Source organism: Pseudopodoces humilis, chromosome 6, assembly GCF_049639895.1.
Source record: "Pseudopodoces humilis isolate 2021_Gansu_Grassland_sample_001 chromosome 6, ASM4963989v1, whole genome shotgun sequence".
NCBI lineage: Eukaryota > Metazoa > Chordata > Aves > Passeriformes > Paridae > Pseudopodoces > Pseudopodoces humilis.
In genome coordinates this window covers 37,284,139-37,298,964 of record NC_142205.1, presented here as the reverse complement: position 1 = coordinate 37,298,964, position 14,826 = coordinate 37,284,139, and the positions used below count along the sequence as shown (strand labels likewise).

The window sequence follows — 14,826 nt, the reverse complement described above, 5'->3', positions numbered from 1 at the left end:
CTCATCACTGCTGCATGTTCTGCAGGTGAGGTACACAAGACAAGTTTAATGCTCTAAAATACCAGGTTTTTTCACAATATGTGCTGTCTAAAATATATGACTATATAAAACTGCCTAGAACAAAAGTCTTCCACCAGGGGTAAAAGAATAGAGCCCACTTCAGAAGTATTTAAGATTATTTTTAAACCAACCTTATCTCCACGAAGTTTTGCTCTAATCTGTTGACGTTCATTGAAGTTCTGTAGCCGAATCTGTCTCAATCTTGCCAAATATTCCTAACACAAAGAAATGAAATAAGTTCCAGCTCTATGGAAACTCTCTCCAGTACAGTTAACTTAAAATATATCAGATTCCACAAAAAACTAAAATGGGTGAACCACACCCCAACATTATTGTTATCACTTCACTAGTATTTACTAACCTCCAGTAAAATTGTCATGTAAAGAAAAGAAAGAAAATAAATGTATGTTTCTCAGTATTAATTATAACTATATTTTACATTACTGAAAGCTAGGAAAGGTTGCATTTATCACAACAGGATTAAGATATAGTGATACCTATGAGTACCAAATTCAAGAACCTCTCTGAGACAGATCGATGTAAGCAACTATCATTTTGATTATTTTAAAAACAAAAAACAATTAAACACACTCAAACTTTAGTACATTAATAGTAAATTATTTCCTAGAAATGCAGAAAGTCCTTTAATTTTGTTACACAGATGGAACCATGCAAGGAAACAGGGCACAGTCAAGGACAAAATAGTGCTATTTTTGTGATGCGCCAAGTGGCAAACATGCAGCAAGCATACCTCTTCCTCCTTGTTTCTGGATTTCCTTCCTCTTGCAGAAATGGACCTGCCTCCATAGGTATCTGCCACGTTTTGCAGCGTACCCTGTGTTGCCATTTAATGGTATGAAATTTAAGGTGGCTGGGGCAGTAAAATTATCTGCTTTATCCAATAACTGTTCACTTTTAAGAAACCAAATCCATCAAAGATCTGCAGATGTTTGGAAGTTAACCAATAAGTCCTTTTCACTTACATGAAACATGACAGCAGTAACTAAAAATCCTTAGTAGCCAAAGAGAGAGAGATAAGAGTTCTAAGAATATAGTTGCCTTCTCCATTCAGTTCTGATTTTCTCATGCTATGTTAGAAAACCTAAATTGTGGTATGTTTTCTACATCTGGAATATATAAAAATGGTGGCACAGAGTTGGAATTTCTGTCATTGCTGAGTCAAGCCTAAAATAGAAAGTGGAATCTTTTTATGTTCTTAGAGTAAACTTTTTTAACAATGATGACTCAAAAATCTAATAAAGCACTTAAATATATGCATTAAACCTAACAAGCTGTGCTAAATATCTAGTGTACATGCAATGTATAGACTTGGTTCACGTGATGTACTCTGTGACTTTCCACCAAAAGGATTTCAACCTTTAAGGAAGTTCTGTACAAGAATCATTTAACTTCATGTTTCCTTCCTGGATTAAAATAAAGAATACTTGAATTATTTTAGTAATGATATACCACAAATTTTTGCTGAACAGATTAAAAATTCCTTGATTTGTGACTGCGACATACGATAAAGATAGCAAGCACACATACATGTGACAGACCTGCCCTATAACATGCCAGGGGCTTTGGCTTTCTTAAGCTTGTGTGTAGAGAAACATCAGTAATACTCCAGTGATGTTATTGACTGAATCCAAATATTCTGGTTAAATAATCTCTCAAATTGAGAAAAATTAATAGCTTAAGGAAATAGCACATTACTGCACTTCTGTGAAGTAATATTTATAAGTAAGTATAAGTAAGTATATAAGTAATATATATATATATAAGTATAAGTAAGTATAAGTAAGTATAAGTAAGTATAAGTAAGTATAAGTAAGTATAAGTAAGTAATATTTATAAGTAAGTATATTGAAAAGAATATTTTCCATATTCATCTTTTCAGAAAATACTTGGTTTTATTTTTAACTTTTTAATACATGTTCCTGAGCTTCACAGAAGCTTACTGGCACTATTGAAGGAATTTCACAGTTCTTTGTTCTAGCAGTGAAGTTATTTTAGGTATTTCCATCACTGATGGTGATTTATATAACTGCTCTTAAGAAAGAAACTGGAAGCAAGATTTTCGAGAACTGATTGGTTTTTCTTTTATAGATTATTAATTTTACTCATCTTCCTACATTAAATTTTCCAAGACCAGGACTCATGTTTTGCAAAGCCACACAGCTACAGTGAAGTAGCAAATTAGGTCAGCAGCTGTCTTAAAAAACAGATGTCTGAAAGTACCATTGACTCAACTACTGAGTCAAATTTAGACTGTCAGTTGAAAATTAAAGTTGACAGCAATTATATTTAACAGAAGCTGAGTAAATTAGTGCCAGTCATCAGACAAAAGGCTGATGATTTCTCCATTCAGATCAACACTGTCCAAACAACAGTCCCATCCCTATATGAGAACAACTGCCAGCTAGTCAAATTATTGTCCTGCATAAATAGAACGAAGCTGTTGATAACTTCCGCCTTTAATGGCAAATTCAGGGATGCATTTGGTACTCTGGCATCAAGTTATATGTCTTAAACATCTGGAAGTTACTTTTTTAACTCTCCCTTTAAAACTCTCTCTTTTTGAATCTCCCTGTTTTATTATGGGAACCATCTAAGAATAAAACATTTAGGCTCATTGAACACATTAGAGAAAACTAAGAAACAATAACTTGAATGGTTGGGTATCTTAAATTAACTGATCTTATAAATTTATATCAATGCCAACTAAGTCAAGAACAGAAAACAAAATGGAAGCAGGTACTACTAACAACTTGTCCAAGAAGAGGCACTGACAAGAATTGCTTATGTTTTTCAAAATTATTTACTTGAATAGACCCAAAGGTCTTGAAGGCTTTAAAAACAGAGCCATAGTTTTAGAGAGGAAGACTGATATTTTAAAACATATATACTAATCTAAGGATACTTCACCATCAAAGCAGTGAATCAAAGTACCTAAAAATTGCTTACTGTAAATGAAATAAACCCTGACATTAAGACGTGCCTTTAAATCATAATCTGATTATCAGGTATAACTCAGGAAGATACTTCTACAAATCTGCAGTTGGTTTCATCTCACTGCTACTCCAGCAGTCAGTTCAGTTTTGGGAGCTGCCAAAGATTTTGTCACTCAATTGCATATGAATAGTGAGAAATACATGCAAAAAGTAAAACCCTCCATGTTATCAAAACACATAGTCATTTCCAATATATGTTTTAAACAAATTTCCTAAAGGAATACTGAATTTAGAACCATAAGCATAAAGAACATTTTATTACATTATCTTCTACTTAATTTCTAAAGAGTAAAGGTTTTATAAAGGTCAACATTGATGGACACAGATGACCTTATAATACCCTTTCAATAAGCAGAATGTATTTTCCTAGCATGCACTACTACATATGATCATTAGCTGTAACAGTTTAATAAAACTTCATTTTTGGTTCAAGCTAGTGTATAACACAAAGTTCAATTTTAACCAAGACTCCAAAGTATAAACAGAAAAAAATGTAAATGAACCTTCTAAAATTCACAACAACAACAGCAAGTTAGGCACATGCAAACAAAGACAATTTCCTCTGTTAGTAAGTTTAAAGTGATGAGAAATGTACTGCACAAGTATGTTACATTTTATTAAATTAGCAACAAAATGCAGAAAACGTATGTCCCACTCTCTTTCCTTTTCAACACTTAAGGAAAATATTTAGTCAGCACTTCACTTATGATGCTACTTCAAAGACTCACAAAGCATGCTGAAACAGTAATACACTGAAGATCAGATTTCATACCATGTGTCCCTGAGCTCGAGCTTTGTTTTCCATGGCTTCTCTCTTTCGTTGCCAGAATTCTTCAACTTGCTTTGCTCTATCTGCAGCTATCCATCCTTTTTGCCTGAGTAATTTCAACATAGCAAGATGAAAGTCTCTGAAATATGACAGTCTAAACACTACCACTCCCACTGTCCTCCTCCCCACACTTAGATTCTAACTACAATACACAGGGGAAAAAAGTAACTTTATATGAGTAAGGCATCTTCAAAAAATGCCTTTCATCAGCCAAAATACACTTCCACAAAATGGAGGAAAATAGGCTTAGTAAAAGTGAGAAGAACTATTAAAAAAATAAATCCAAAACCCTGTATTGTTCTTTCCAGATTCTTGTCATCAAAACAAAAATTAATTTCAAAACACAATCTTGGTATGATTGTTTCTGGAAGTGTCTCAGCTTCCTTCATTACTGTTATAATTTGTGAAAAAGAAGACTCCTTCAAGATTTTCCTTCAGAGATGAGCAAGAACTCATCACACAACCCATTCAGTAAGGTTAATACTGTGACTGCCATTCAAGACTCTCCTACATTTGCAGTAAGAGCTTCCACCACTTAGGGAATTACTACAGTGCTATTATTCTCTGAGCGTTCTGGCAATTCCTTTTAGGGAATCCTGTGGGATTTTTTTGGTTTATTTTCAAAGGGTCTGCGATGGAATTTTCCTACCCTAGAATTAGCCTTAACAAGATTATTGTTTTTTGACAAGTTTCACCCCAGGTCAGGGACCTGCTTGGAAAGACAAGAAGGTTGCGTTTAGGTTACTGTAATTGAGCATACTGCAACTCTACAATGAATGAGTACATTCATAAGATCAGAGAGGAACCAGATTCTGACAAATGTGTTAGAAGTAGACCTGGAGAAATTTTGTACTAAAATAAAACCAAAACACTGAGAAATAGTGTAAGATATCTACAAATGGTAGAATGATGAGACCTTTCCAAGGTTCCTCCAATCTCCTTTAACCGAGGACCATTGGGGGTTTGTCAACAATCAGGAAGAAACTGGAATATGCCGATAGAAATAATCCATTAGGCTGAGGCAGTTAAAGAAAGAATCATTTTGCAATACAGGAAGCTCTAGTAATTCACAATGAATTAGCACACTAATTAAAATACTTGCATTTTATTATTTTGCCCCTTCACACCCCAATCAAAAAGGAAATTATTTTTTTTCTACACGCTACAATTCGTTAAAAGTACGATAGAGATAAAACCACTTTGATACAATAAAACAAACACTGATCTGAAAAGGCAAGACAATCCACACAGGCATTACTGGTAAAAAAACTAACACTTGCCAATCTTTGTGTACACATACGCGATTCACTATAAGATTTTCACTCTTTCTTTTAACTACATATGAACTCAATTGGTGGATAGTGAAATCTGTGCAAAGCCCTGCCGTGCAGCTGAAGTTTGTCACACATCATGAACCTTACAGTGTCGGAGGAGAGGTCTTTCCAAAAAACCCCAAACCAAGACAGTCCTATTTATCTCAAATCAAATTCACAGGAACATCTTATCTCAATATTTTATGAATATTTTATGAAATTGTTTTTTCTGACTCTAATGGTGAGTGACTCATTTTGCCAAAACATTTCAACTGAATTTCTTCTGGGCTGCACTTCTGCCTGAGACAATTTTTCAAGATTGTCGACACTGAATATTTGTAATACAGCAGTAGTACAATGAGAAAGATTTCAACTTGAAGACTTCTCAGCTTCTTCAATATATACCTAAATTTATTATCTTTAACAAAGTTCTTGTTATTTCAATTCCTTCATTGAGTGAAACATCATGAACACTTGCCTTCAGCTGAAAGAATTAAGTATAAGATAGAAATATAGCTAGGCAGGCTATGATAATAAAATAGCTTTTAGGCAAAACACAAATTCTTAACACATTTAAGATGTTAAGAAACAGCACCTCAATTTAAGGCTAACAGTAATCCAGTTTATAAACAAACCCCAATCTCTACCTATTTTGAAACTTCTGGACAATGTTTTCATTGAGTGCTTCCAAATTCATGTGTTTGAGAAATACTGAATTGGTTTCTCTTCCCAGTCTCCGTGTTATGAATAATTTGCAGTACTTTGCTATAGTTGCTCTCAATTTTAATACATTTAAAAGAGTTCATCCAGATGTAGACAAATATAATCTAATATTTTCAGACATACAAGTCAAACTGTTTCCTAATCTAGGCAAGAGCTGGGGATTGTGTGCTTTGTGTAAAGCACTGAGAATAAACAGAGGAGGAAATACATTCAAATACAGCTGGCAGAAGTTACCTTCCAGTACTGGGTTGTACCACAAAGAATTTTACTTATCTCACAACAGTCCAACCTACTATAAAGAATATAAAATATACCTTGGAGCTTTCAGAATTGTAATATCAGTGTTAAGAATGATGTTATTGCTGCAAATTTTAAAATAGTAAAAAAATCTATAATTGTGAGTACATATTATATTAGACCATAAAATTGAATCAATTTAGTTCACAAGAATAAATGGTTTCTTTGGCCACTTCCTTTTTCTCACATTAACTCCATTTATTTCTTCCTCCATGGAACAGATCATTGGCTCTGCAGAAGCTCAAATAATGAAGGAGAAAATTTGTGCCTCTCGGAAAGTCAGTTAGTAACATTCACAGTATTGAACTTCCAGGAAAATGATATTTTCCCATTTACTAGTCACAACTGCAAACACAGTTCTTTGAGAAATATTACAAGGTCTAAAGGAGAGCAAAGAAGTTTTTAAGAAGCTATTTGAAAGAGTGAAAACATTAAAAAGAAAATTAGAACTTGCTTACAATCCTTTTTTATATAAAAATACCCTATTTACAATAATTAGACTTAGATCTTCTAATTCACTATTTGAATACTGAATTAGAAGTTGCACACCATTATAACACCTGACATTCACATTCACAATGAAGAAAGCTTCTAGAAGTTTTCCACTGATCAAAACAGGAGCCAACAATTCTGCGATCATTCTAGACACTTTGCAATACTACAAACACTTAGGTGCAGAGAAGGCAGGAAGAATAAGATGATGGGAGAAGGAAGCATCTTGTCAGGTAACACAAAAAGTGGAACGATGAACAAAGCAAAGGAGGAGGCTTATGTTGTTATCTGCAACCACATTAAGCCAATAATTTTGTCTGAAATCTACTTTAGGTACATTTTCCTAGTAAACTATTTTTTCCATTATTGGAAGCGCCAAGATATCCATTGGCTCTAAAATAATTGTGGTCTGTGAGGGACTAACACACAAACAGACAGCACAATACCAATGAATAGAAGCGATTTTGAGCCATGCTCAACTACTGAATGAAACCAGACACAGAACAAGAATCTAACATGTAGGGACAGATTCACGGATTATCATAGTCCAACCTGTTTGCATTGGCTTGTTTAGACACCTCCTTCAATCTTTTCACTTTTTTCCTAACTGCACCAACATCAGGTAAATGGTGATGACCTGCAGGTCCCTTAGGAACTCCTGGACGTGTTCCAGGTGGAATTCCTCTGTAGATAAATACGTACAGTAACTTTCATTACTTTCATCTAAAGCAGAACATGTGTATCTTCTAATGGAAGGCAGCCATACCTTTCAACAACTCCTCGGTCTTGTAGTTTTGCCCTCAATTTGGCTTCCCTCTCTTCAGCTATTCTGAAGACGTTTTCCTTTTGCTGTTGCATCTGGTCAAAAATAGCATGATAATGCTCATAGCGTCCTCTAGAAGACACAGGCAAAGGACCAACACCACCTCCACCAACAAAATATGGTGCCTGGAAACCAAAAGGGGTAGGGCGGAAATCTCAAATACTGGTTTTAATAGGCTCTTCTAATTTTTGCCTCTTCAGCAGAGTAATAGTATTAACATATTCTGCAACAATTCTAAAATGGTCCTAGTTCTATCCCTGACATGCCCCTATTTTAATGAATTACAAGATAGCTTAATAATTTTTTTTTGTTTTGGTTAGCAGTTGAGAATCAAACACCATTTTAGCTTCCTTTAAACATAGTCCAGTTATACATGAGCCATCTGACTCACGTATAACTCAACTGACGTGTAAACAGAGATAGATAATATTACATGTCAAAAATCAAAGTTTTAGCAAAAAAGTGATACAATTCCAACTGAAGTAGTAATAAGTGTTTTACAGCCAAATACACATTTTTTTCATGAAGCTGGAAACAGCTGAGCACAATTCTAAGTTTGCTGAATGTCACTAAGTGCAGCTTTATCTGAGAACCCCCATTGCCACCAACCTATAACTTGGTTTCCATCACTAGACTTGAGATGCTTCTCTTCTAAAGCTCAGATCAGGCGAACACCTACCACAAGGTACTGCTTTATGCAAATTAACCCTGTAATTCTCAAGGCATTAGAATTCCTGCAGAATTTTCAAGTGAAAATAATGAATAAAAAAAATGTTTCAAGCAGCTGTGTACAGTAATAGCCAAGGATGGATGCAGAAAATATGAAACTGGCAAAATAAGGTTAAGGTTGTCAGCACATGCATAAAAATGTATCCTTTACACCTGCGGGAAGCAGTCAAATAGCCCATGGTAGTAAATCTATGGGATTTGTTTAAACAGCAGTGTAAATCTTCCTCCCAGAGTAGTCTGAAGTATAAATTTTAGTATAAATTCAAACAGGTGAGTAAAGATGTGACAGGTTTAAGACTGCCTGTTTAGAAATTCTTGAGGAGACTATATATGACAATGGAATTGATCTAAATTCTGAGTTTCAGTTGCTCAGTGCCCATCGATGGCTCCCCATAATCCAGATGAGAATACTAAATCAAGGATTTATCTAGGCATTCAAACAAATTTGCAGGTAGACTGCTGATATGAATAAAAATAACTATACAAGACTATAGTTTCTACAAACAGAAGGAAAAGTCTTACTTCAGACACTATTAGAGGTTTCATCTATCATTATTTGAGTTCAGGTTCCAAAATCTAAATACTAGAGAATGATCATCATTCTCTAGGCAAATGATATAAAGCAGGAGCTCATCGACAGTCTGGAGAAGTTACAGCTCCTGCTAGAACCACAAACCCAAAGCCAAACACTTGACACCTCTTTCTCTGCTTTTCCTCAGAAACAGGTGCCAGCCACCAACCCGAAAAGAAAACAGGAGGACAGAATCATGCAGTGCATGACTCTGTTGTGCCTTTGTAAGAGGCTGTATGGCTTGGGTTATTGGAAAGCTTGAACAATCCTATTCAACAGCACTGTCCGGGACTTGCTGGATATACTGCCTTCATGCTGGAGGAAGGAAAAAGATAATGAAGTCAAGAATATTATAATAGTATATGGAAACCTGAAATGATGATAAACTAGTAGCCTGCAGTGTGATTTGTACTCAACTATCCAATTTGAACAAAACATCTCAATGATTTTTCCACCTACCATGATGTTTTATACCAGTGACACTTGGTGAAAACAGACACACTTACTAGCTACAGTTTCCTAGATAACTAAGAATACAGATAACAATGCAGCTGGAGCTACAACAGAACAGTTTGTATGTTCACAGTAAAACTGAGTTAATCAGAAACACTGTTCAGGAGCACATACAGCTCTCATCCAAATGTGAGGATGCATGCATATCACATTGTATGGAAGCTTGTATTGGTGCCTGCCAGTTTGACCTTGAAGGAGAGGAGGACAACATAGGAGGCAAATTACATTCTCTGATTTTTTTTTTCATTAAATCAGCACTCTGTAGTTTTTAAAGTCTGGTATGCTTAAGTTTTCATTTATATTTAAGTTTTACTTATAAGTTGTATGGCACACATCCAAAGATGATATTTCTTTTGAAATTAAATATTTAATAAGCAGCTACTGAAACCTGGTCAGTTTGTATTCCTCATTTTTGTACAATAGCAATAAAACCTCTACCCATTTTGACTTCATTGCTTAGTCAATGCTTGCTTACAAAAACCCTACGAAACATGTTTGTGCCCAGTGTTTTCGTAAGACTCATTAACACCACAACAAATCCCTGTGTTTCAATCTGCTTTCTATTGTCAGATAGATTTACACCATAGCACTACTTAAATTCCTGCACTGGGTCTATCTGATGGAAGTACCCAGACCCTTATATTCAACTAACTTTATGAGACTACTTTCCAGGACAGTTATGTTTCCATGAAAATATCGCATGCGCAAATAGGGAAAAAGAAATTGTCATGGGAATCAGATTAAACTATGCACAAAGTGAATGGCTAAACAGAACACTGCATTAAAAAAAGAATTGGATTTACTCAGAATTTTTTACCCCACTCTTGAACTTCTTATCAACATATAGAAACTCTTATGTTGCTAAATAACAAGGAATGTTTAGAAGCAAGTGTTTAATACTGGGAAAGAGGTCCATTACTATAATATGAAAACCTAGGAAAAAAAATTCAAGAGCAAACTTGAATGTGAAAGAAGCTGTTCATGCATACACTCAGCACAGGAAAAGCAGCAAAAGCAGGTGTGGAAATAAGAAAGTGGTGCATGAAAACCATTACTGGCAGAAAGAGAAGAGATTCAGAAATTTAGGAAACATTAAAAATGAAAATTGCACAATCTCCAAAAGGCCAGGGAGGAACTTTTACAGTCTATCTCAAATTATCCACAGATTAATAATGGACAGCCCCAAGAGCTGACCTCCAAGGGCAGATCTTTCTGTAAAGAGAAGACCATTTCATGTAATCAAAGGAGGGGGGAACAGACTGCATCACATTTCTGCATCTGCTGCCAACCTTAACACCACTTGCACCTGAACCAAGCACATTCCTCCATCCTTGTTCCCTGGCTCTGTTTATTCGTTCCATCTGAAGGAGAAAACAATACAGGAAAACAAAATTCAAGGAGCCACTAAGTAAAAATTGAACTTTTTTCACTCTTAACACATTTTAAACATATTTTACCCTTTCTTTTTCCAATCTTCTCATTTCATCTGCCTTCGGTAAACTGATCTGCAATGTGTAAGGATTAAAGATGTTAAGGAACTGGGAAATCAAACCACTGCACATTACACACCACAATGTATTTCATTAAAATTACTATGGGGGAATAAAGAAAAATCTGAAGACTCTTGTCTACCTGCTCTCTCTGGCGTTTTTCTTTTTCAGGCAATTCTAACCTTTTCTTTTTTGAAGGTTCCTGAAAAATAAGCATATAATTTGGTACTTATTACTGAGCTATTACTCTGTCAAGTCAGGTTATTGATCCAATTGCTGGTGTATGTCCACAAGGATTAAAAAAAATAAATCACTGCTATATAATGTTTGGGAAAGAAGATGAGGAGGAAAGGTTTGAAGGTTGTATTTTATCATTCTTGCTGTGGACTTGGCTTTTGCTCAGTTTGAAAACAGATGATTTCATGATAACTCAAACGTTTTCCTCCTTTTTTCTAATGGAATAATTTTCATCAATGGGGTTGGAAATGCCTGCATAAAAGGTGAAACTTCAAATTAGACAGCATGATGCCAGAATGAGAGAAAAATTCTATCAGAAAACATATTCTTGAAGTCACAACTGAGTGTGCACTAAATGGGATTTAAAATACTTGATTATTCAGAAGGTTTGAAGTGAAAAGCACTGCTATGATCTAGGGGTACTTATTCATCATATTCTAAAAGTTCTTCAAAAGCTCAAGGCAGTAATTTTTAAATCTGTTTTGTCTTATTTTTTTCTTTGCTGGTAGTATCATTCTTCATTACAATCTTTTCTTTGTAGTAACTCTTTGATGGGCCTAGATATTAAGATTCTCTTTTTCGGAGAAAAGATTTGGTAGGTTATCCTAGGGCTCTTTTGCTTGGTACTTCACTTGGTTCTAACTCTAAGGTTCTTGTTACTTCCGACGACACAGTCACCACTGAATACCTGCTAAAGAAGCAGCTATAGTTAACAAAATGTGCTGTTTACTCTAATCTTCTCAAAAAAGCCATTATTACTTTTAAAGCCTTTTTTTCTGGCCATACTAGAACACAGAGAGCTTCACAGTATTTTCTTTCGACAACATGAAATCCTGCCAAATGGGTACCTTAAAATCAAGTATTGTGTAAGCTGGAAACTTTCAGAGACTTGTAATAATATAATGTTAAGGCAAAATTACTAAATAAAGGAGAAGATTCTTACATGCTCCTCTGAAAAGCCAGCTAAGAGCTGCAAGCTCAGACTCAGAGAAGAAAATTTGTATTAAGTTGTAGCCCTTGTTTCTATCCCACATCTTATCACTAGGTACAATTCACAAAAATACTGTCTTAAAATAGCAGTATTAGTGACTCCCTCCACGTAGGAAGAGGGTATTTCTTCAGTCTGCCACATTAAGTCTTGGGGCAAGTTGGATCAGTGTTGGCTGGTGAAACCTGTGACAAAGACCCATAGACGGCTCTGCAAGCAAGCCTTAAAACACATAAACCTCGTGATTTCACAAGAACACACAGCAAGTCTGCACTCTCCCTTCTTGCTTTTTCAAACTGTGTTTCATAAGCCAAGGCTTGTGTGATCAAGGAGCTTTTCTCTAAACTTCTGATAAGTGTTGAACTTCACGGATAATTTGTACCTCAAGGATAATTTTCTATACACCTACAACTTTGACAGATGGATAGAGGTCTCAGTATTGTGTTCTCTGAAGTGCCGTGGAAGAAGAAAAAAAACTCCAAAATGAACCAAAAGAAACCTCACAACAACAACCATGTTACTTATTCAGAACAAAATCTGAACTAGTTCTCTTGCTGAAGCAGCAGCCCCTTGGTTGCTAGTTGTTTGTCATGTGCATATAGCTCAAAAGCAGCTGTTGCAAAAACAACTCCTGACCTTGCAGTAATTAATGGAATAAAGACAGAGAGAATAAAAGTTTTATGTAATAAGGAATACAGAGAAGACAACAGGAAGAAAGATCAGAAGTACTCTATGATGGTATACAGAAAACTTTCTCATTAGCTCATGGAATTAGATCTGGGAAACTCCTCTTTCAATTACACAGTTTCTCTGGCTGACAACACTTTGTAAAATGGCTAGAAAAAATTTGCATATTTTGAAAATTCGAAATTATTTTGGAACAAAGAAAAAAGATGCAAAGGTTCTTATCCAGTGTCAATGATCTTGGTATACATGACAAGCTTCCAATATTTCTAAGAGTGGATAACACCAACAAAGCAAACGAAAACACACAAATGTAATCAGCCTCAGAATTAAAACCCAAGCCTAAAGTAGGAGTTTACAAAAATTATATGAAAACCAACTAAACAAACAATCAGTAATGAAGCAAGCCAAGCATTTAAACTACTAGTTCTACTTTCTCTGCAGGTATATGAAGCACGTCTACATACCAAGACATTTTGGAAAGGAAGGCACAGTACTCAAATAATGTATGAACAGAACAGCTCAATTTAACTAATTTAGCTTCTTACCTGTTTAATTTTAGTCAATGGCTTCTTCTCATTAGGCTTTTTAGGTACACCACAAGATTTCCTAATAGTTAAAGGCACTCCATATTTTGCAGCAGGTTTGGTAATTTTCTGAGTTGGTGCAACTGAAGTCAGTGTTTGCTCCTGAACTGGTCTTTTAGCTGAAAAGGAAAAAAAAAAAGCAAACCTCATTAGAAAAAAACTGGTTTTGAGCAACCCAGGCTGGCCAGTTGTAGTGGTCGGCTTTTAAATCTTAAACCTTTAAGCTGGATAATTGACACTTAATTCAGCTGCCTTGCTTTACTGCACAGTGGTGATGCACACAGTGAAGAGGTTTCCTAATGGAATGGAGAGACAGACCTGTCTCCACTAACACTGGACTGAAACCTGCAATGCTAATGGCAGCAGAGGATGAGTTCTAGAAGAGCTTCAATGGCCTTCAGGGATACTGTTTTCCCCACAGAGTTTCCTGAATACACCAATATTGTGGGTTTGATTCTGGGTTAGCAGGGCTCTCTTACCACAGAATAGGAGGACAGCAACACTATCAAAAATACCAAAGCCCTTGCCAAAGCATGAAATAATTACAGGGAAATAGAATAATTGGAAAAGATATCTAGGGGAAAAAAAAAATAAGGCAAACTAACGCAGTAAAATGAAGTAAGACAATCTCGACAGATTTAATCTACTTTGTTACCATTATCAGAAATTTTACTGAATTAGACTGAAGCCAGGGCTTTATCTTGGAATCTCTCATGAAACATCCTGCATTTTTTCCTTAAGAAATCATACTTCTCATTAGCCATTTGTCATTACTAAGGGATAGAAATAAGCCATATGATCATAGCATATGGATTAGTTCCATTATTTGCAGTCTACACTGTCTCCTTAAATTTTGGAAGTGTAGCATACTGAAAAAGGAGAAAGTATACTTAATATATTACAGGCCCATAGCTTGTATTTGCATTATTTGTACCCAACATATGTCCAGCTCCTCAGGGGAGGGGAGGAAATTGCTTCATCTCTCTTTTTTCCTGAAAACTCTACAGTCAGGTATGAGAACACATAAAAAAAAAAACCAAAACAAACCAAAAAAACAGTAAAAGATATTGACAGAGCTGAAAAAAAAGCAGTGTAGACACTAACTTACCTGGTGAAGCATGTGGTCCAAACTTGTGGAGAATTTTGTGACTGAATTCTTCTGCAATAAGCTAAACAAGTTGAAGAGTTAGTCAATAGTACCTGTGACTAAAGCTAGGAAGAACTCGTTTTCAGACAAGTGTGCCATTATCAGTTAGCATCTAAGAGCACTTACTGTAAATTACATTTAAATGAATACTCAATTGATGTATTGAATCTAGTATTACCAACACCAATATGAAGCTGGAGTATTTTTAAGCCTTTTTGGCATAATTACTTAAGTAATTTTAAAAAGCAATTTAGTCTGACTTCTGGATGGCACATGTTATCTCATTTACGAACTAGCAAAGAATCTAGAATAAATTTCATGTGAGCACC

At 35.3% G+C, this 14,826-nt stretch overlaps 1 protein-coding gene across 19 annotated transcripts in view; it reads right to left on the bottom strand.

Moving 5' to 3' along the window:
• The window catches only part of NEK1 (NIMA related kinase 1), a 58,023-nt gene that overhangs the window by 30,581 nt on the left and 12,616 nt on the right, over positions 1-14,826 (bottom strand). For 11 of the 19 annotated variants that reach the window (XR_015772638.1, XR_015772637.1, XR_001332091.2 and 8 more), the window contains 10 exons: positions 14,459-14,519; positions 13,312-13,469; positions 10,997-11,056; positions 10,822-10,869; positions 10,654-10,725; positions 7,495-7,676; positions 7,281-7,412; positions 3,847-3,949; positions 812-895; positions 192-275 (listed from right to left, as the gene is read on the bottom strand). Coding sequence is in view for 15 of the 19 variants with exons in the window: in XM_014260679.2 (XP_014116154.2) it covers positions 192-275; positions 812-895; positions 3,847-3,949; positions 7,281-7,412; positions 7,495-7,676; positions 10,654-10,725; positions 10,822-10,869; positions 10,997-11,056; positions 13,312-13,469; positions 14,459-14,519 (984 nt within the window). In the remaining 4 variants the exon portion in view is untranslated. The remainder of the gene's footprint in view (positions 1-191; positions 276-811; positions 896-3,846; positions 3,950-7,280; positions 7,413-7,494; positions 7,677-10,653; positions 10,726-10,821; positions 10,870-10,996; positions 11,057-13,311; positions 13,470-14,458; positions 14,520-14,826) is intronic. The other 8 variants (XM_088056072.1, XM_088056073.1, XM_088056071.1 and 5 more) reach the window with 8 other exon arrangements.